Source organism: Urocampus carinirostris, chromosome 3, assembly GCF_059441175.1.
Source record: "Urocampus carinirostris isolate Australia breed hairy pipefish chromosome 3, RoL_Ucar_1.0, whole genome shotgun sequence".
NCBI classification, from domain to species: Eukaryota; Metazoa; Chordata; class Actinopteri; order Syngnathiformes; family Syngnathidae; genus Urocampus; species Urocampus carinirostris.
The window spans coordinates 61040408-61061029 of record NC_142351.1 but is presented as its reverse complement, the minus strand read 5'-3'; the positions used below and the strand labels follow the sequence as shown (position 1 = coordinate 61061029).

Genomic DNA, 20622 nt, shown 5'->3' with positions numbered 1-20622 from the left:
CTACCCCAGTAGACAATCTGAGGTCTGTTGCCCAACTCCTATAGAGCCGCCGGCTCCGCTCAGTACCTCCAACGACAGAGAAGCAGCTAAAACCAAGAGCACACCCCAGAAGATCGTCCGCGAGAGGAGAAAGACGTGCCAGCGCAGACAACTACAACAGATCTGCAAGGCCACTCCCCTATCTACCTGTCAGCGTACTTGTCCGTTTCCAGCAAGACGACGGGTCCTGGAGGTCGGCGACGGTGACACATCGAGCAGATGCGCAGAGAAGATACCGCATCCAGACAAGACACAACACACAACATCTATGCGAGGACCAGGGTAGTACACACACGCGCACAAATTACACACAGCAGCAACACTTACCTGACAGTGACACTATGAACGCAAGTCCTAAACTTGTGGACAACTCACTGAGAGACAGCCAGTTAACTGGTTACACGACAAGGTACAGCCGTGTTCATTAAGCCGAGACAGGTCGAAGACCTGTGATGGTGTAAAGTGTGTATGCGGATTGCTGCCCTATAATCTATATATCCATCCATTATCTGCACCGCTTATCCTCAGTAGGGTCGTGGGGGTGCTGGAGCCCATCCCAGCTATCTTCGGGCAGTGTGCAGGGGACACCCTGAACTGGTTGCCAGCCAGTTGTAGGGCACACAGGGACAGACAATTCGCTCGCTCATTCACACCTAGGGACAATTCAGACAAGCCAATTAACCTAACATGCATGTTTTTGGAATGTGGGAGGAAACCGGAGTGCCCGGAGGAAACCCACGCAAGCACGGGGAGAACATACAAACTCCTCACAGGTTTCATCTCATACCCACAGAACTGCGCCGCCATGCTGCCCCATATATATATATATATATATATATATATACATACACATAAATGTGCGTGAAATATTTTGGTAACCAGAAGTTGGTATGTTTACAAAATGCAGTACTTGAAATGCAAACCTGTGATTGAGTGCAATTGTTGCAAAATGAAGATTTTCATGTTTACATGTTGGTCATTGAATGCACATGTTTTCATTTTTTGTTGAGAAAGGGGATGTAGTATTTACGCTCGCCTTAAGTTGCACGGCTTATGGAATGAGAGAGACGCCGTAGTTCTGACGTCACACACTCTCACAAGACCTGGAAGTTACGGGCATAGTGGATGGTGAATAAACACAGGAGTGCGGAAAGTCATGTCAGCTTATTGGTTTTATTAATATACTTCAAGCCAGAGAGCAAAAGTATAACAACTGATCATTGGGGGGAAAAAAAAACAACAAAAAAACAATCATCAGAATAAATGACTATTAGAATATTCTTTTGTCCAGACAGGAGGTCGTATGGTTTTGGTTACGAACATTTTGAGTTTTGGCACATTCTTGTGGCAACTTGGTGCCACGGAAACAATAGGAACATTTTGAGCTGAGTTTGGTAGTGTTACTATCTATTAAAATTGTGAGGTAATGCTGGATCAACAGAAATTTATACATACTAGGCGTGGGCAATAAAAAGATAACAGTAATTATCGTTGTAGAATTTTTGCCACAATAATAAAAACGTTTGATAAAAGTCAATAGTTCAAACTTTAATTGCACAACCCGAAAATTGGAGGAAATGGCAAGTGCAATGAAAACGAACGTTCCAGACAAACATTACGGAGACCAAGTAGCTGACAAGGACCAGCCAATAATGGTGTTGTGCCTAAATCCGACTCCCCTGCAAAAACTCTCACAACTAATATATATATTTTTTTTTAATTTAAAATCTGACTTACCTGCCTATACTGTTTGCAAAGTAAGACACACTTTAAACTCATGTTTTTTGGCTTTGGAATCAAACTACAGAGAATCCACTTTGTGATGTGTTACTGAATAGGTGTTTGACAAATCTAGTGTTTTTATTATTACTATTATTAATATTACTATTATTAATAGTAATATTATGAGTAACGTCTGAAACGCTTCAAAATCACTGTGATGACATATAGGTGTCACAGAAGGTTACCCTAAACGTCACAAGTCTGTATTTCAAACAGGGTCCATTTTAGCAGGGGAGTCAGATTTGGGCAGGTAAATTTTATATCAAGATGTCTTTAAAATTCACTGTTTAGACTTCCAAACGCAATTAAAAAAATTGTGATTTTGTATTCTATGTCATACAAAAGAATTTTAGAGTACACCTGTTTCACATAATACTTTGAATGGTAAGGGGGCGATGCGTGACATATATTCGTCCGCGATGAGTAGTCGAGGCCTAGTTAAGTGATGTACCAGTGATATTATTATCATCACCACCCGTGCTCTACCTAATTAATCATGGACCCCCAACACTTTACCAGCAGATTTTGGATTTTAAACTCGATGGAGTTTATCCAGATCATTCAAACTGGGTGATAAATAATTGTTTCCGCAAGAAGGCGAATAGATTCTGCATTGAAAGTGAGTTTAACATTTTCGTGGCCAAACATTTACCATCCCCCACAATTAACACTATGATTTCAAGTCATACTATAGCGTATAAAATGGATGCATTTTACATTCGTTAGTTAGATATGGAAGACCGTTTGAAATATGTATTGTGACATTGGGCTTTATAAATAAATAGGAATGGTTTCTTCTATGCTATGCAAAAGACATAACAATGCACACACAATTTTTTTGCATGGTTGGATTGGTGATAGTCCGATATATAAACTACCATTTTTTTCCGCAGATGAGGAACTGTACTACGAATGAAATAAAAACCAGTCTACTGCCTGTAAAACTAAAGTGGTCCGTGGTGCCGAACAGGCAAATCATCTTTTCATCGAGTTCCACAGCAGCAACATTGGTGCTCACTTTGGACAGCGCAAAACCAAAAATGCAATTTCGAAATGTTTGTATTGGCCTGGCATGTGTGATGACATCAACACTTGGGTGACTATTATATTATCTCAAATTAAGTCGTACTATAACAGATCATGAGCGAATGTTGTCCACTACAATTTTTGTACATATTTTATATTTACAGTATCAGTGTAGCAACTGAAGAAAATTGTAGCCTACCTTACATGTGTTCTAAATGTACTTTTTTAAACCATTTTTCAAGTAAGAATTAATTAAACTTTTAACATTTTAAATGTTGGTGTTTTATTAAAGGTGACAGTGTGTCACGTGCCAATCAAACAGAAGCTCGATAAAGGCAGACACTGAAATCATTCCAATAATAGTAGGTTTATTTTCTACTATCCTCTTTTTCAACCTTTTGTTTAGTTAAATATGTGTGCATATACATACTGTATGTATATAATGCATCATAAAACCTAGCAATAAAACATTTGTCAATACATTCTAAAAGGTAAAGGAGACTTTTCAACTGGTGGGGATGGACTTAATTGGTAAGCTGTCCCTCACTGACAATGGAAACCAATACATTTGTGTCATGGTTGACTACCTAACCAAGTGCTCTGAAGCCTATGCCATCCCTGCCAAAAGTGCAAAAGACGTCACTGGCTGTCAAAATTTCTGTTAAAATTTGTTGACCAGTTTGAGGCACCAAAGAAAATCCTCACAGACCAGGGGGCGGAGTTTTTGAATGCAGTAAGTTTGATTAAATTTTTGGCATTAACTGTTCCCATGTGTAAAAATGTACATACAAATTACAGCTCAACAAAGAGGTCTCTGAGGTTCTAAACATCAAAAGAAGTCTTTTTGCGCCCTATCACCCCCAAACTAATGGGCTAGTGGAGAAGATGAATGGGACAATCTAAAGGTAGGATCTGCAGGTTTAAATTAGAATGAGTGTTATGAAATCGTGTTTTTTAGTGGAGCTGGGGCGGTGAAGGGTGGCTGGAGTGCCAATTTGTCATTTTGAATGTTATTTTGCTGGAACCTCAGGGCATAATAAAAGACAGTAATCAACGTGATAGACACATATTGAATTAAAGTTGACATGACTTAAAACAAGTACGACAGCATCATGACTGTCTGATAAACAATCATTCTGATTCAGTGTTACCCCCAAATATTGGAAAAAACTAATCTTCAAAATAAAATGAGTGATAGGAGGGTAAAACGTTCAAATATATTGATAATCTGTAATCCATGTCATGTCCTCAGATCACTGTGCAAGCGGGTGGAGCGACAGCCAAAAGAATGGTACAAACACCTGGATGCCGCCATGTTTGGTCTGAGAACAAAAAACAAATGACAACCAAGTTCTCACTACTTCTTCCTGTTTGGAAGAGAGGCACAGTATCCATCACAAATTCCAGAGCATTACAGGGTTAGTCCTGGGTTTGGGGAACTATAATAGTTCAATATTACTCAAAACACAGACACAAACACAATGCAAAGAAAGTATTAATAGTAATAATGATAGTAATTAAATACAGTTAGAGTTTAGAGAAAAACATGTCAAACGTGGATTTAAACTCTGTGACAGAGGGAAGTAGCTCAATATTGAGGGTGTGTTGTAATGTATTGTATGCAAATTGTTTGGAATATCATGGTATCAGGCAAGAACCAACCTGATCTATGTGATTACCTTGTTTCTTTTCAGGAGGGAAAAGTACAATTAAGCCGTTAGTAAGCTTCAAATACTGATGAATTGTCTGAACTTGACACTTAATATCTTTCCAAAAAATGTACTTCAATTTCTAGATTGATGGCAGTGTCGAGGAGAAGATGGAGGGGGAAGAGGTGACTGATGCTCTGAATATCCGTGAGGTGCTTTCAAGAGCAAAGGAAAACATCCAGAGAAAAAAATGACCAAATAACAAATAATTCTTCGCCTATAGAATATCATCTTGGGGACAAGGTGTGGAGGATGAACATCTGGAGCCAGCAAAGAAGGGGGGGAAACTGGATCCAAATTACATAGGGCCCTACACAATTACAGCAATTGACAGGAAAAGTGCAGAGTTGGTGGATGCCAAATGGATTGTTTTGAAAAATACTAACATAGACCACTTAAAGATTTACATTCCAAACTCCCCAACATTACCAAAAAACTTTAAAAAAAAAAAAAGTGAGACACCACCCCACAACCAGAACCTGCACCACCATTGTCTCAGTCCACCGCAACACCGGCACCTGCACAATCCTCCCCAAAGACCAACCGAACACCGGCACCTGCACAATCGTCCTCCACGACGACCCCATCATCGGCAATTACACCATCATCCTTTCCGTCCACCCCAACAGCAGCGCCGCAGGACAAGGAACGCAACCTCCACGTGGTGTCCTGTGGACGGCCACATGGCCGACGAATGCGTCTCCCACCCGCTACACGAACGCTTCGGTACAACTACCCAAAGCTGAACGCACAGACCTCATCCGCTTTCGGAGCGGCCACCATCAGCTGCTTCGACGCTGGCAATTCCTCCTCCGCAAGTCGGCCACCGACATCTGTCGACTTTGTGGGGAGAGCGAGGAATCGGCCGAACACCTATGGGTCGATTGCCCCGCCTTCATCGCGGACCGTCAACGATGGGCAGTTGGATCCGAATTCGCGGAACTCGTAACACAACCGAAGCGTTCCATGTCGTTCCTAAAGATCATCTTTAGACGACTTGAAGCGATCTAACAACAACAGCAGCGCCTGCATCTCCTTCCTCAAAGACAACCCATCACTGAAACATTGTAACAGTCCCATTTTTTTTGTCGTGTTTCAGAGCGTTCATAAGAGCTCAAGGGGTTATCATTTCTCGATGGACATGTAACGCAGTCCCACACCCATGCCAGCCAAATGCCACTTCTTGTGGTCCCTTTGTATTAAAGGTAAGTGCTAGTGAGTATTATAGTGTACATTGATTTATCTACGGTGTTGGTGACATTTGCAACCGCTTTAATGAACGCATTTTGTAGAATACGATCTCGCTTTATTGTTTGAATAAACTCGCTTTGTTTTAATAAACTCATTATATAGAATATGATCGCTTTTGTCGGAAGCGCAGTAGAATGCGCGTTCACGTGAGGGGGCGAAGATTTTGTAGGGGAGTCGGATTTAGGCACAACACCGACTTAGAGTAAAAGCTAAAGCACTTACACCCGGGTCAAAATGAGTGATAAAGAGACCAAACATAACACCCAGCAGCTCAAGGCATGCTGAAAGAGTCATAGATAGGAAAGGCCCCTCCTCTTAAGTTGTTTGGAGGTATTTTAATTACTTACAGACTGAAAAAAAAGAGCAGCGAACTGCACTGTGAGTGCCAACTACGCCGACATGTGCCAACCAAGACGGGCAACACGACAAACTTACTCAACCATTTGTAACAGTATCGCCGGTTTGAATACACTAAAGGATAAATGATTCAGTCCCAACCGAGTGCTAGTGGACGTTCAACGAGCACCGGGCCGGTGAGTGTTGAGCCTAAACAGCTAGCTAGTAAGGCGCCATCTGTGTATCCCTGCAAGCAGGTGGGAACATTGTGACTTGTCACATAGCAGCATTAAAACAGACAGATTAAATTATCTGGCCTGTAACTTTTAAAGCAATGGTTATTTTGTCTGTTTATTCGTGATATTTTCAAAACTGAACATTTTCTTCTGTCCATTTTTTGTTAACACTTTCAGATGCCTTGAGACTCCATGCACAAAAGGATTTAACATGTTGTTTGTGTATTTATGCTTATATACATTTGGGGGATTTCAGGTCAATCTCAGATTATTTGCAATGTTGTTTTGTTTTGATGACCTTATTTTGCTTACTTTTAATTTTGTTTAATGTTTCTCATATTTTTGAAATGAGTCATCATGTGTCTTTGTTCTGACATTAAAGATTGGTTAAAGCAGTATCTGGTTTTGTAAACTTTCAAAATCAAACTTAAAATGGTAAAGAAAAAAAGAGCTTATCGTTAACGATTGATAATACTTGTGATAACAATTTGTCATATCGCCCAGGCCTAGTACATACCATGAATAAAAGCAGAGAAGTTTTAAAAGCATACGTTAAATCCACTTGTCTTCCACCCAAAATAACTTAAACTTGGACATGAGAGGTGGCCACACTAAGCTATTAGGCGTGTTGCTTCTGTTCTTTGTGCTCCCGCTGTGGTGGGAGTCCTGGTGACCACGGTTTTACGTACCAAAGGTGATAAGTCAAGTACCATGCCAGGAGCCCACTGACGGTGCCCAACAACTTATGAGACACGTCATGGAAGTAAACCGAGGTGCAGATGAACATCCAAACCCAGATGATGACTATTAGGTTAAGCGCCACGTATAGAAGATTGAGGACCACCCTCGGGAGTGCTGACATACTCGCCATCTTCAGGGAGGCCATGGGCGCCGTTTCCTCCACGATGAAAAGCGCAGAGTAGGTCAAGATGAAAGAATGGCCCGAGACGTCATAGCCGTGCCAGTGGAAGCCGGCACGGCGACACTCGACTTTGGATGTGAATAAGTCATTCCTGGCGTCCATGGAGTCGTTCTGAAAACATGCGCCTGTAACGTCCTCGATGTAGAAGAAGGTCTCAGTGACAGCGTACCACACGGCTGTGGCCACTGCCAGGGAGAGGAGCCGCCGAGCAAGAAAGACGACGTTCCTGCTGAAGGCCGTGCTGGAGAGAAGGACGAACGGGGTCAACAACAGGAGCGTCCAACCCCATGACACTTTGACAAAATACCTGCAAAGAGGAGGTGAGTATAATCAAAGTATTCCTTGGTAATCATTTAGTCTACCGTGAATATACAAGTATATGTTCAAATTCCAAGTATTGTGATTAGTTTTGGGAATAACACTTTACCAGGGAATGTGTTCCTGGAACACGATTACTTTTCTCAGTAACGAGTACTTTTGACAAAATTAGTAAGTCTTCTGTCCTTACTAAATGGAACACTACTGTGTTAATGATTAAATGCGGATAATGAATAGAAATGTTCTCAGACTGCTGAATCATACTGAATCAAACATATTGCAATATACAACCTGCGATCCACCAGCAACATCCTCAGAAGGGAGAGGCTGTTTATATCAACCTACAATGTACAACAGAATACAGTTCCGGTGGTGCTGTCTTAAACAGAGGTTTTGGACGCTGAATTTCTCCTGTTAGATATTCTCCCTACTGTTTAAAGTTAATAGAGTCCAATAAGCTACTCGTGAATGTTTTGGGTAGCCCTTTGTGATTCTCTATGATTAAGGGCAATGCAAATGCTTGAATTGAGATCAACAAGTGACAACACACAAATTACCATTCAAGAAAAAAAGACAAATATACGACACAAGAAGTAAGCGCGTTGAAATGTTAAAACGAAAATAACGAGCAAATGTGTCCTGACCTCGCCGGGCTAACAACAAGCTAGTCCGCTTAGGCTCTACAGTACTCACACGTTAAGAACATTTCTTCTGCTGCTGAAATAAGTCTGCGGCACGAGCTGAAGCTCTTTGAGAATAGAGCCCACGACGGAAATAACCAAAAACAACCACGGGAATTTGTGTCTGACTGCTGGGATTCTCCACAGAGTCACCAAGTTGCACACGACGACGTCCACCGCCGCCATGTTGACACTTCCGATCGGGAGATACTTCTTCTGCGCTTGAATGGGCAAAAACGATTATTATCAGGCTCATTACTGTAACTTCCTGGTGACAAATGGAATTGCAATAGTTTTCAAATATTGTACAGAGGACCCTCCACATAGCACCTTTCTTCACTTTCTTCATTTCATTTTTTTCCCTTTTCCCTCTCTGCTTTATTATTTCTCTTTCTTCTTTCTCTGCTTTCTTTTTTACTCACAAAATGGGATTTTCAATATTCTGACGATTCTGACTATGGGAAATTTTTGGTCATTGATCCAATATTAAACGTGTCCAAAGAATAGACTCCAAATAAACTCACTTCAGGATTTATTTACAGTAAAAATGACAAACATTTGCTCTATGAACATTATTTGCTTGCGGTAAGGCAACTGAAATAATTCTGACAAAGTACAAATGTTCCCTTTTAAATAACATACATCAATTTTTGAATCAATGATCAATCCAAAAGCACTCAAAAATACCATTACAAAAGGTACAGAACAGCCCAAAAAAACATTGATTTGCTCAAACTTTTTTAATGTTGCACTCCAACTTTAACAATAACAATTACATACAAACCCCACCAAAAAAAAAAAAAAAATTACAAAATCAGTCGCTAAACTTGGCATATTTTCTTACGACCTTCAAAAAAACTGTTTTAAAGTGCTGATTCCATCTTTGAGAATATTTGTAAGACCTAATCAGCAGAACAAATGTCCCTAACTATGTTGGGAGCTGACCGGGGATATTAGAGGTAATGGCCATTCCCAAAGACGTTATGTTTTGAGATGTCGATGAGCTTAGATCAGCCATGTCCAAAGCTCTGCCCCGGGGCCAGTTTCTGTCTTAAAATTAATAATATGTGGCAGACCAGCAATTTTGACCTTTTACCAGATGGCAGTAGCACTTTGGCCACCTTGCTTTTGGCTTTCTGTGAGAATTCTAGCCAACCCGATTTCCAGCGTAGCGACTGTAAATAAAAAAAGGAAATATGACTGTAATGGAGTATTTTATTCACCAAAATCTGAACAACTGTGTCTGCCTAATTTGTCAAGAGACGGTGGCTTTTTTCAAATAATATAATATCAAGAGGCACTGCCAGACTAAACATGCTTACAAAAAGTTAACTGGAACATAACATTTACCCTTGCATTTAAATTTACACTGTAAAAACAACAAAAAATGACTCAGTCAATAAATTAAACAGACAAAGCAGAGAGGACAAATGATGAAGTAGAAAGTGGTGAAAAAGGACAAAGTGCGCAAAACACAATCTTGTGTCGGGATGCTTCCACAAGTTCCCTGTACATCGCGGCCGCACTGGAGTGACTCGAGAGATTTTGTCAGAATCTTTTATCGTTGGACCAATTACTTCATGAATCTATTTCATGCGCGATACATGTCTTATGCAGTCTCTGAAAAGTTAAAGATGCAAAAAGTACACAGTGTCTGATGAGGAAAAAATACTATGGTGCATTTACAAATACCTTTAATTTCATCCGCAGTGATTTCAATCTAAAATCAGCTATTTGCTCCACTAATAATAAATAAGTGTCAGAAAAATAGATATTTATATTAGACTTCATAAAAATAGATAGTAACATAATTAAACCACATATAAATAGGTGAAAATTTTGCAGTGATGTTGTGGGACTAAAGCTTTTTCTTGTGACATACTCCCTGTGAAATATTTCTAGTGAGCCAATTATCCTCCTCAGAGGTTATTGTGAATACCTGTTCTAAAAACTAAATTATGATTGTTCTAAAATGAAATAACCTTTTGAATACAACATGTATTTAATGAATTCCTCCCAAAATTGCATAATTTATTTTAATTACTTTACTAGAAAATGTCATTGGCTCCCTGGAGTGGGTGAATGTGCCCCAATAGGGGACCCTGCTTACATTTGCTCTACTTTTATGGAACAAACATGGCCATGAGGGGACCTTTTAAATTTCACAAAGGTCTTTCCATGCTGATATATTTGCACAAACTAGCAGTTCATGCATTTTTGGCCTGCGTGATTTTTTTTTTTAATGGCCCAGTTGCTTCCTCATTTGAGACACAGGACTTGGGGCAGGTTAGTTGATAGTAAGCAAGGTTTGTAGAACCGTTGCTCTTTGAGAAGTGAGTTTTTGTCCACAAATGGTGCTATTATCAAACATTTGGCCTTGCAGTTAAAACACACCCACCCACACAAAACAAATAGGAGATTGACACCGAAAATATTTATGGTCACCGGTTTGGATGGAAGATAAGCCAATTTGATGTAGTGTAGGTCCATATTTGACCACAAAGGGAGTATGTCACCCCTGCGTAGTGATGTCATAAAGCCACAGTACCGAGAGGTACAAATGTAATGGAAAAGGAGCCTCGAAAAAGTACTTAGTACCCGGGCTAGACAGGGCCAAGAAGGCCATAACCACGTAATGGGAAAAGGGGCTTTAGATCTTAAAATAAATTGGAACCTTTGTGTCTTAAGGCACCACTTTGTCACTTTGGCTTCTGTGATGGAATACCAGTTTTGTTAGTGGGTATTGTATCATATCTTAATCCGATTTTTTTCTCATTTTTTTATTGTAGGACTCCCTGAACTTCAGGCAAAGGGCCTGAGATGAAAAGCGGTTATCTAACCCGATTTCACATTTATAAATATGTCCGTCAACATACAGTGTATCGTTTCAAAAATCCATAATTCACATCAAACGAGTTGGAACGCTAAAGAAGAATAACTCGTTGTGTGTCAAAACATTTCCGGTGGCAGCAATGGTGAGCATGCGTTTGCGACTCGGCGACATGGAAAAGATCGGCAGGAAAGGACATTAGGCCAAAGTTTGCCTCCCATGGCGCTAGTCTTAACCACAACCTCGCAGGGCAGACATTGTTCGGGAAATCGCCGTCTACACTCATCCCACGTTGAGTTTCTCAGTCACGCCTGAAGTCGGCGTTCGGCTAATGTCACGGAGGGAGTGTGACATGTGGGAAGGCCTTCAAATAAAAACAGTCATTAAAAGTTGCATAGACCGTTAGTGAAAGTCTATATGGATGAACAGCATACCTGAAGGTGGAAATCCACGATGCAATCTGGTGGGTCTTATTAACAGTTCTGCAATAGAATCACAAGCCAATGAGAGCAGCTTGACACAACATCGTACTATAAATCCATTTATGCATTACAGTTAGAAATCAATCACATTCGCCAGGCAAACGTTTGAGAAATTGTCATGTAAACAATGTAGCACCATGGCAAAAGTTAATAATATCCTCTTTACTCACACGTTTTGCTGGATGATTTATAGGTAGCTTGCTTTTAAATAAATAAGGGAAACAATATCAATCAATTTTTGCCTGTACCCCCCAACACATTTCAGTATTTTCATGTTCTGTCAACAAGAGGTTTTCTGGCGTCCAATTTTCCCAAACATGATTGCAAGGGTCTCCTGCAAAGCAAAGCAGAAATTAAAAAAAACTGCCAAACTCACTTATGACGACTGATGATTGTGAGGTCGATCAAGTTTGATGCGGATGTCGGCTCCTTTTCTGCTCTCACTCTTATTCGGACCTGAACACAACAAGGATCCTTTCATCTGGATTTTTGAGCTGTACTTTGGATGATTTTCCAAATTTTATATGGCATAAAGCATGGGTCAGTAACCTTTTGGACAGTAAGAGCCACAAAAGTAAAAACATTTTTATTTTTATTTTGAGAGAGCCACACCATATATTTTAAGACAAATTTAAACAAAACCGCAAAACCTGCTCTGCAGACAAAAGCTAATTCGGCAGCAGTTTTTTTCAAGAGTGTGATGTTTCATGATTTTAAAAAACCATGAAATAATAATGCCAAGGCCCGTGTCCCATATAAATATACCACTTAAAATTTGTCTTCCTCCCACAGTTACTTTAGAGTGTTGAAGCCCATTTTGACAGTGATATTTGTCCTAAATAATGGTTTCAAAATAATGTGCGAGCAAAGTTTTTTTTTTGCAAAAATATCACAAAATACTGCAAACGAAGATACACAGTATTTCCCTCTAGTGCAGACCGCCCTGGGCGAGAAGGAGTACGTGCGCCCAGTGTATGGCTCCGCCCATACCGACCACTCACCTAATCAAATTGCCGTAGGTGCTTTGCTAGAGCTTCTGGGTGTTTGAAGTTTGTTATGTGGCTTTTCAGATTCAGATCTACTTTATTGTCATTCTAGTACACGTGTATACAGAACGAAATGTCGATGCATCTGACCCCCACAGTTTCCTTGAATGTACAGATATAAATAATGTTGTATTGTATTTTGGCTACGTGTGTTTCATCATACAATGTCTCAAAAATGAATTTAGATCGTTTAATGACCTTCTATTTGAACAATTACTTTGGTAGCATAATTACTAGCGATCTTGTCCAGCCAGATGGCCACTGTCCTGGTGTCCATATCTTTCTGAGATCTTTGTCAATGTCTATAGTTTGCTCACCACCATTTTGTATGAGTTCTGTTGGGATGTTGTTGATTTCTGGAGACTTTCTGTTCTTCAGTGAGTTAGTTGCTGCCTTGACCTCTTCTCCAAGTCGTCACTTTCCCCTGGGCCGGGATTCTTAAGGACCTCAGGGTCTCCCTAGATTGGGTGGTTGTAGAGTTTGGAGCAGTGTTCTGTCCATCTATTCATATTCTCTTTTCCTTAGCTGCTGACTTGCCCGTTATGTTTGGGTGAGGTCTTTTACAATCTGGAAGGCTCTCTTTGAATTGTTCTTGTTAAGGCAATGCTTTAAATAACTAAAAATGTCAATACAACCAACATGACTTAACTTAAAAAAAAGTGCACATTTCAACTAAGTTGGCTAATGGAAAATGTGGGCACTCCTGTTTTAGAGCCAGATTGACAAAATAATGTTATTGTAAGAGCTCTCTCAATCACAAACACGCACACTTCATTGACAAACAAATGTTATGATAAGAGCTATTATATCAGTCTCCAACTGTTGTGTCTCTCTAAAACAAGTTAACAATACTTTTTACGCAAACTCTTAATCATAAACACGCTTTTCTATTGCAGACAGAGGCATGTCGGGATGAGTTAGCCAAGCTGGCGCGCTAATGTTATTGCTTCTGATTCAGTGGCTCCGCCCCCAGTCACTTATCCAATAAGAAGGTGCTGGGTGGGAAGAGAAGAGGAGGGAAGTAGAGGAGTAGGAGGAAGGATGGAAATCTAGGCTGCTTCCAAGACTTAATAATTGGCCTGTTGAAAAAATAACAATGCCGATACCAATATCCATCAAATTCCAATATATCGGTCCAGATAATCATCCTGCCTGATAATCAGTCGACCTCTACTTTATACAGATTTGATATTGTTATCGGAAGGCTTCTTTACCTGTCCTTGCAAGTTCAAAATCAGTTGACGCCTTCTTGCTTTATTTTGAATGTCTACTAAACTTCATTCTTATTATGTAGGAAGGGGAAAAGGAATAACTGACCAATGTAAAAAAAGGGTATTTTTGTTTTGTCACTCACAATTGTTTTTTATTTTTAATACTTTATTGTAAGCGTAGCATATACAAATTAAAGTTGTGTGTGCATGACAGCTGACCTGGTGAGCCGACGTGGCTGTTGGTGCTGCTGTCATCCAGCCAAGTACTGTACGTGAGCGAGTCCCGTTTTTGCGGCGTCCCGGCTGACAAGCTCTCCTAAACATACAGAAGATTACAAAACTTCACGCTTGTTGGACTGGCAGGTTAAATGGACAAAAATTAAATTTTAAGACTAAATTTGCTCTCGCTTAGCAATGAGTGCATGCCATTTGACCTACACAGGGGTCAGGAACCTTTTCACCCGAACAGCCATAAAAACATTTTTATAAAGCCACACCCGATATTTTAAAACAAAATTCCCGCTCTCCAGACAAAAGATAATTCTTCTGTACGTTTTATTTCACTGTGCAAGCAATGATAAGGCTCATTTTAGTCCAAAATAATGGTTTCAAAACAAGGTGCAAGCAAAGTTATTTTGTAAAAATGTCAAAATACTGCAAACGAGGATACCAATGTAATGCAAAAGGGAGGTGTAGGCAGGCTGTGTATATAGCTCCGCTCATTCCTAATGCTCACCCAATAAACCTCCTGGACTTTTGGGGTGGTTATAGTTTGTTGTGTGGGTTTTCATCATTACATGTCTCAAAAGCGAACATAGATTGTTTAATGAGTTTCCATACAAAGGATTATTTAGAGATGTACAACCAAAACAGAGTATGTTGGTAAGACACCTTGTCTGTAAACTTTCATGAGAACTATGCCCTATTCATACTGGACCAAGCCCACCATGTACTTAGCGATTTCCTGGCTTTGCATAGGCTGGAATCGGCATTAAACGTAACGCATTTTATTTTACCGCGCAAATTCCATAGGTTCCCGACCCCTGCACTAACATTCGTTCTTCAAAGCAAAAATTTAATGTACCACAGTGAGTAAGAAACAAGTCCCCGTACTTGGGATGTTTTCTTTGTTAGCGTATGCTGCTATATCAGATCGTACTTTATCCACAAAGTTTATGTTCTGTTGCTGAACTATGGGGAAAAAAAAAAAAAAAAAAAAAAAGAGTACATTTTCAAGGAATTCATTGTCAGACTAAACATTAAGCAAGGAGAATTATACTTTGTGCAATTTTAACCACCAAATGTATCCTGGTTGTCCTCAGAAAGACTGCATAGCATAGTTCTAACCAATTGTGCAAATTGTCATTCACGGGCTAACTTAAGCTAATAAGGGTTGGGCAGTTGATGACGCGTGTGTCGGAACAGCTATTTGAACACAAATGGTGTATAAACAGGCAGCACGGCGGCGCAGTGGTTAGCGCTTGTGCGGCACAGTTCATGTCATGGGAACCTGTCGTGGGTTCAAATCCAGCTCCAGACTTCCTGTGCGGAGTTTGTATGTTCTCCCCGTGCTTGCGTGGGTTTCCTCCGGGCACTCCGGTTTCCTCCCACGTTCCAAAAACATGCATTTCAGGTGAATTGGCCGGTCCAAATTGTCCCTAGGTGTGAATGAGCGAATGAGTTGTCTGTCCCTGTGTGCCCTGCGATTGGCTGGCAACCAATTCAGGGTGTCCCCTGCCCACTGCCCGGAGATGGCTGGGATGGGCTCCAGCCCCCCCGCGACCCTAATGAGGTCATAAGCGGTACGGCTGATGAGATGAGATGAGGTGTATAAACACACGCACACAATACAACAATAATTAGAGGTATATAGGACTGTAAATCAGTGTGAATATTGTGATACTTTTCTGAAATGCAACTTAAAGAAAAATATGTCATACATTTCAGATGTATTACAAATCAATGTGAGTATAAAGTCTCTTGCTGTAAAAGCTTAAAATTTGGCGTAAAATGTTTTATATTGCTGATAACGGACAAAAATCGAACATACTATTTCAAAATACTGTATTATAAAAATATAAAGTATACTAAGCTGCAAGCCATAAAACACAATTTTAGAATAGTAAAAGACTTTAAATAGTTTAGTTAATATGTAATAAATCCACATTGTATGTCATTTTTTGAATTGCATTATAGACAATAACGAGCTTTCTCACTACTTTCTAATTTTCTGAAAATTCCTGTATAATGTATTCCTCTCGATTTTATGTAGACTGCCCCTAGATGGCCAAAGGACATAAACGAACAGGAAGAAAATCTCACAAGGATGAAGCCAATGATTGAAAAAAAAACCTTACACCCAATTGGAATATACATTTGCTATTTAAAAAAAAAAAAACTTAATATATAATATATAAGAATTCACTTCTCGTGCAACTTTTCCCGACTTTGCATCTCACCGTGCCCATGTCGTAATCCTCTGCCGCTTCGTTTTCCTCCACCACACTGGCGAAACTGCTGCCTGTAGATGAGGAGCGTGAAAGAGCACTGGCCTCTGGGATTGGCGGGGTCCTGCTGAGGAAAATGAATAAATATATACGTAAACTTGCCAATTTAAATATGCCAGTCACTTATTCAGTCCATGTTCAGTTTATCAAAAAAAAACTATTTATTCATGTATAACGCATACTTTTGTAAAACGTCCACTCCTAATCTTTAATTAAAATCTGTATAAGATATTGTTTCACTTTTTTACAGCTCAAACTTTTCTGTTGGATGCAAAGGTAATTGGACCCGGGTTGCGGCAGTGAGAGCAACACATCCTAACTGCTTGACCACCAGTTGTCTAGAGCAGTAGTTCTTAACTGGTGTCACTTCAGGACCCACTATTCTACCCTAATGACAGGGAACCCAAATCATGAAGAAAATACCACTTGTCAAATTAAAATATTGTGCAGTTTAAAGCAGAGATACGATTAAAATGAATGTAAAATGTATAATGTATGAATGTATATGTGTATGTAGATATGTATTTAACTTTTTGTCAAAAAAATTTTTTTTACAGCAAAACGGCCTCAAGTACCGTATATGCTCGTATATAAGCGATCCCCTAAAACTGCTTTTAAATGGCCACATACTAAAAGAAAATTATACCCAAAACATTGATAAAACGTGTACCTAAACGTTAATTATTTTTGAATTATATAGATGAGGATGAATATACTGGGAAAAAGCTGAAAATATAACATTTAAAAACCATTCACTGTACCTGTACAATATTTCTGTATTTTGCAATTGTTTCTTCTTTGACTCAGTTGTTGTTGTCACCGTTTTTCACTTTTCCTTACCCCTATCACTACCCTTCTTCTGACCTATTTTTATGATAAGTAAAGGAACTTAAAACAAATTAAAAAAAAAATCACAATTAAATGAGATGTGTTCCATCTCAAAAACTATCGGGACGGAGCTGAGTGAACAGGAAGAAGAGATCGAGCAGGTCATTATCGCCATCTTCTGTTACAAAATGTAATTGACCATGCCATTATTTCGGCAAGGCGTCGCGACCCTCCAGTTGATAAACACTCATCTAGAGTTGAGAAACACTCATCTAGAAGACATAAAAAAAGGCATTCGATATTATCTTATCATTACACGATTTGTATTTACAGTACCAGACACAAATTAATTTTGTTGTGCATTTCCCATGTTACAACTATAATAAATTCTATTCTATTCTTCGACTGCATTCTATGCAATGTACGTGACAAATGTTGTTGAATGCGGACATGGTTGAAATCATTTATTGAGAACCTAAACAATGAATACAATACCAACATAAAATCTAGAATGTATTTTATTAATGTTCTTCAAAGTCCGATTCAACAGATACACCAAAGAATTGTTTTCCTCGTCATAATCTTTTTGCGTTTATTTATATCTTTCAGGACAACTTTGTCTTCCCCATTCTCTAACATTTGTCTCTGGTACAGTGAATAAAAATAATGTGATAAAATCTAATGCCTTTTATTGTCATCTATATTACTGGTGGTACAGTGGTTAGGATTTAGCGCTCTCGCTGCCGCGACCCAGTTTATATTTATGTTGCAAGATATTTTGAGATTGACTCATCTCATCTCATCAGCCGTACCGCTTATCCTTATTAGGGTCGCGGGGGGGCTGGAGCCCATCCCAGCCATCTCCGGGCAGTGGGCAGGGGACACCCTGAACTGGTTGCCAGCCAATCGCAGGGCATTTTGAGATTGTGGTCAGCGATATTTGTTCACTGATTAATCATTGCACCAATATGGTAAAATCTTGTGTATAACGCTCACCCAAACGGAGTTCTGTTTTAGGTGAGAATAAAAAGAAGCATGTAAATACACGAAAAAGGACTGTATTGCATATATGTTCAAAAAAATATATACACAGTTTATTTTAATGACTGCATTAGGACGATATTAAAATAAAATAAGTTAGAATTTTATGTAAGCCGAGACCTCAAAAGGTTTCATTCATGGGGCGGCAGTAGCTCAGGAGGTAGAGCGCTCGTCTTGGGATCAAGGGATCCCAGTTTGAATCCCGGCTTGTCCGTGTTACATGTCGAAGTGTCCTTGGGTAAGACACTTAACTAATACCCCCAATACAGGGAGTGCGGAATTATTAGGCAAGTTGTATTTTTGAGGATTAATTTTATTATTGAACAACAACCATGTTCTTAATGAACCCAAAAGTCTCATTAATATCAAAGCTGAATATTTTGGAAGTTGGAGTGGGGCTTTTTTAGTTTTAGCTATTTTAGGAGGATATCTGTGTGTGCAGGTGACTATTACTGTGCATAATTATTAGGCAACTTAACAAAAAACAAATGTATACCCATTTCAATTATTTATTTTCATCAGGGAAACCAATATAACAGCTCAACATTCACAAATATACATTTCTGACATTCAAAAACAAAACAAAAACAAATCAGTGACCAATATAGCCACCTTTCTTTGCAAGGACACTCAAAAGCCTGCCATCCATGGATTCTGTCAGTGCTTTGATCTGTTCACGATCAACATTGCGTGCAGCAGCAACCACAGCCTCCCAGACACTGTTCAGAGAGGTGTACTGTTTTCCCTCCTTGTAAATCTCACATTTGATGAGGGACCACAGGTTCTCTATGGGGTTCAGATCAGGTGAACAAGGAGGCCATGTCATTAGTTTTTCTTCTTTTAGACCCTTTCTTGCCAGCCACGCTGTGGAGTACTTGGATGCGTGTGATGGAGCGTTGTCCTGCATGAAAATCAACTTTTTCTTGAAGGATGCGGACTTCTTCCTGTACCACTGCTTGAAGAAGGTGTCTTCCAGAAACTGGCAGTAGGACTGGGAGTTGAGCTTGAGTCCATCCTCAACCCGAAAAGGCCCCACAAGCTCATCTTTGATGATACCAGCCCATACCAGTACCCCACCACCACCTTGCTGGCGTCTGAGGCGGACTGGAGCTCTCTGCCCTTTACCGATCCAGCCACGGGCCCATCCATCCGGCCCATCAAGACTCACTCTCATTTCATCAGTCCATAAAACCTTAGAAAAATCCGTCTTGAGATTTTTCTTGGCCCAGTCTTGACGTTTCAGCTTGTGTGTCTTGTTCAGTGGTGGTCGTTTTTCAGCCTTTTTTACCTTGGCCATGTCTCTGAGTATTGCACACCTTGTGCTTTTGGGCACTCCAGTGATGTTGCAGCTCTGAAATATGGCAAAACTGGTGGCAAGTGGCATCTTGGCAGCTGTACGCTTGACTTTTCTCAGTTCACGGGCAGTTATTTTGCGCCTTGGTTTTTCTACACGCTTCTTGCGACCCTGTTGACTATTTTGAATGAATGCTTGATTGTTCGATGATCACGCTTCAGAAGCTTGGCAATTTTAAGATATCTCACTATTTTTGACTTTTCAGAGCCTGTCAAGTCCCTCTTCTGACCCATTTTGCCAAAGGAAAGGAAGTTGCCTAATAATTATGCACACCTGATATAGGGTGTTGATGTCATTAGACCAGACCCCTTCTCATTACAGAGATTCACATCACCTGATATGCTTAATTGGTAGTAGGCTTTCGAGCCTATACAGCTTGGAGTAAGACAACATGCATAAAGAGGATGATGTGGTCAAAATACTCATTTGCCTAATAATTCTGCACTCCCTGTAAGCAGGTTAGCGTCTTACATGGCTGCAATACAAGGCCGCTTTTGGGAAATGTGAAGCACACTGTAAAGCGCTTTGGGAAGTCATTGACTTGAAAAGCGCTATATAAATGCAGATCATTTCATTTCATCAGTTCATTTCATTTCATTCATTCCCAAACTGCTCATCCTTAACAGGGTCCTAAGCACAGTTGCGACTAAAATGTCACAAAGGAACAAAAATGTCTTTTTTTCAGTAGCGAGTACTGCAAATAGTTATTAACAAAAGTTTAACGCTCCTGTCATTACTACGTGGTGCATTACTGTTTTATTCTTCTACTTAATAAATGCAGATCTTGATTTACAGTGTTCTTTTAATGATATATGCTCCAGCATTACAGACATTGCCACATACAACACCGCGATCCGCCAACAACATTTTTTGAAGGGTAGGCATGTTCATATTTACCTACAAAGCAAAGCTGAGTATAGTTAAGTTGGTGCAGTCTCAAGCCCAATGTAAGAGGGCGCTAAAATGGATATATTCTCCGTATCGTATATACTTGCATCAGAGCCGAAATAAAATCAGGGGGTCG

At 39.9% G+C, this 20622-nt stretch overlaps 2 protein-coding genes across 10 annotated transcripts in view; both read right to left on the bottom strand.

Annotated features, from left to right (window-relative positions):
• Positions 1 to 1193: 1193 nt before the first annotated feature.
• On the bottom strand, positions 1194 to 8492 carry fitm2 (fat storage inducing transmembrane protein 2). Its single transcript, XM_088332818.1, has 2 exons — positions 8313 to 8492; positions 1194 to 7608 (listed from the first exon to the last, which is right to left on the bottom strand). Exons 1-2 carry the CDS (start codon positions 8483 to 8485, stop codon positions 6999 to 7001), a joined length of 783 nt encoding a protein of 260 aa, XP_088188944.1. The 5' UTR covers positions 8486 to 8492; the 3' UTR covers positions 1194 to 6998.
• Positions 8493 to 8814: 322 nt separating this feature from the next.
• LOC148370318 (rap1 GTPase-activating protein 1-like) overlaps positions 8815 to 20622 on the bottom strand; it is a 117535-nt gene continuing 105727 nt past the window's right edge. For all 9 annotated transcript variants that reach the window (XM_088332808.1, XM_088332809.1, XM_088332810.1 and 6 more), the window contains 5 exons: positions 16328 to 16442; positions 14088 to 14184; positions 11988 to 12067; positions 11564 to 11611; positions 8815 to 11493 (listed from right to left, as the gene is read on the bottom strand). In XM_088332808.1, the coding sequence (XP_088188934.1) occupies positions 11988 to 12067; positions 14088 to 14184; positions 16328 to 16442 (292 nt within the window). In that variant the 3' untranslated portion in view covers positions 8815 to 11493; positions 11564 to 11611. The remainder of the gene's footprint in view (positions 11494 to 11563; positions 11612 to 11987; positions 12068 to 14087; positions 14185 to 16327; positions 16443 to 20622) is intronic.

What these genes read in the sequence shown, in the direction of transcription:
- fitm2 (XM_088332818.1), bottom strand. Translation starts at nt 8,485, where the DNA reads ATGGCGGCGGTGGACGTCGTCGTGTGCAACTTGGTGACTCTGTGGAGA. An exon ending in AGAAGAAATGTTCTTAACGT is followed by an intron (nt 7,609 to 8,312) that starts GTGAGTACTGTA and finishes TCCTCTTTGCAG; the next exon opens with GTATTTTGTCAAAGTGTCAT.